General features: G+C 34.0%; 1 protein-coding gene across 2 annotated transcripts in view; it reads right to left on the bottom strand.

The window, feature by feature from the left end:
* LOC119581168 (alpha-L-fucosidase-like) overlaps nucleotides 1-328 on the bottom strand; it is a 9,910-nt gene extending 9,582 nt beyond the window's left edge. For both annotated transcript variants that reach the window (XM_037929553.1, XM_037929554.1), the window contains exon 1: nucleotides 185-328. In XM_037929553.1, coding sequence (XP_037785481.1) covers nucleotides 185-230 — 46 coding nt within the window. In that variant the 5' untranslated portion in view covers nucleotides 231-328. The remainder of the gene's footprint in view (nucleotides 1-184) is intronic.
* Nucleotides 329-1,563: the final 1,235 nt, after the last annotated feature.

Genomic DNA, 1,563 nt, shown 5'->3' with positions numbered 1-1,563 from the left:
CCGAATACCCACTTTGAATAGAGTGACGCGCTAAATTGAAAGGCCACGGACGGACACTCCTCAAAAAACACAACACTTACATCCTCTACAACAAACTAAACCCAACAACATGCCTAAAAGACATATCCAAAACAGTAAACAAACATTCCCACGCACATCCTTTTCTTAAAAATGCCTAACTCACCGTAGAAACAGAAGAGCAGCAGAGAAAGCAACTGCGCACGATCCATCTCGCCAGGGAATGAGGGGCGGACGCGAGGCAGTTGGGGGAGAACTCGTACTGAGGTTATCTGAGCTGCGAGGGAAGGGAGGGGAGGAAAGGGAAGGGAGGGGGGTGGGGAGGGCGTAGACGGGGAGGGGATTTGGGGAAGAGAGAGAGAGAGAGAGTGATGGAGAGGGGGTGGGGAGGGAGGTAGAGGGGACTAGAGGGGTGGAGGAAGAGAGGGGAATGGAGAGGGAGAGAGGGGGTGAAGGGAAAGGGGAGGAAGGAAGTGGGTGGAGGACGAGGGAGGAATAGAGAGGGAGAGAGAGACAGAGGGCAATGGATATGTGGAGGGAAGTAGGGAGGGAAAAATATTGGAGACAGAGATAGGAATGGAGAAGCAGAGAGGAGAGAGGAACCAAGATAAATGGGAATTAGTGAGAAGGGTCGAGGGATAGGCACGCAGTGAGAAGAGGTTAGATGAAATTATGACAATAACAGTAATGATAATGATGATGATAGAGATTTTTAAAAAGTAGTAGCAGCAGTAGTAATGATGGTGATAATAAACTAATAACAATATAATAGAAATAGTAGTAATGAATAATAATGATGATGATGATGATGATGTTGATAATGACAATGATCATAATAATGATGATGATGATGATGATGATGATGATGATGATGATGATGATGATGATGATGATGATGATGATGATGATAATAATAATAATAATGATAATATTGATAACAATATTACTACTACTACTAATAATAATAATTATAATAATGATGATGATGATGATGATGTGATAATAATTATTATAGTAATGATAATAATGATAATAATAATGGCAATAATTATTATTATGATAATAATTATAATAATTATAGTAATAATAACAATAATGATAATAACAATAACAACAACAATAACAACAACAACAATAATAATAATAATGATAATGATAATAATAATAATAATGACAATAATAGTAATAATAATTACAATGACGATAATAGTGATAACAATAATAGTTGTGATATTATAATAATAACTCTAATAATATGATAACTGTAATATGATAATAACAACGACAAAGACAACAACAATAATAATGATAATAATAATCATCATCACTATCATCATTGGTACTGTTATTATCATTATTATTATCCTTATCATAAATAATAATGATAATAATAATAGTAATATTGAAAATGATAATGATAATAACAACCACAACAACAATAATAATAATAATAATGATAATAATAATAACAATGGTAATAACAGTGGGAATCACTATTACATTCATGATGATAATAATAGTATTAACAACAATAATAACACCGAT

Source organism: Penaeus monodon, chromosome 14 (assembly GCF_015228065.2).
Source record: "Penaeus monodon isolate SGIC_2016 chromosome 14, NSTDA_Pmon_1, whole genome shotgun sequence".
Lineage (NCBI taxonomy): Eukaryota > Metazoa > Arthropoda > Malacostraca > Decapoda > Penaeidae > Penaeus > Penaeus monodon.
This window is presented reverse-complemented; position numbering and strand designations above follow the sequence as displayed.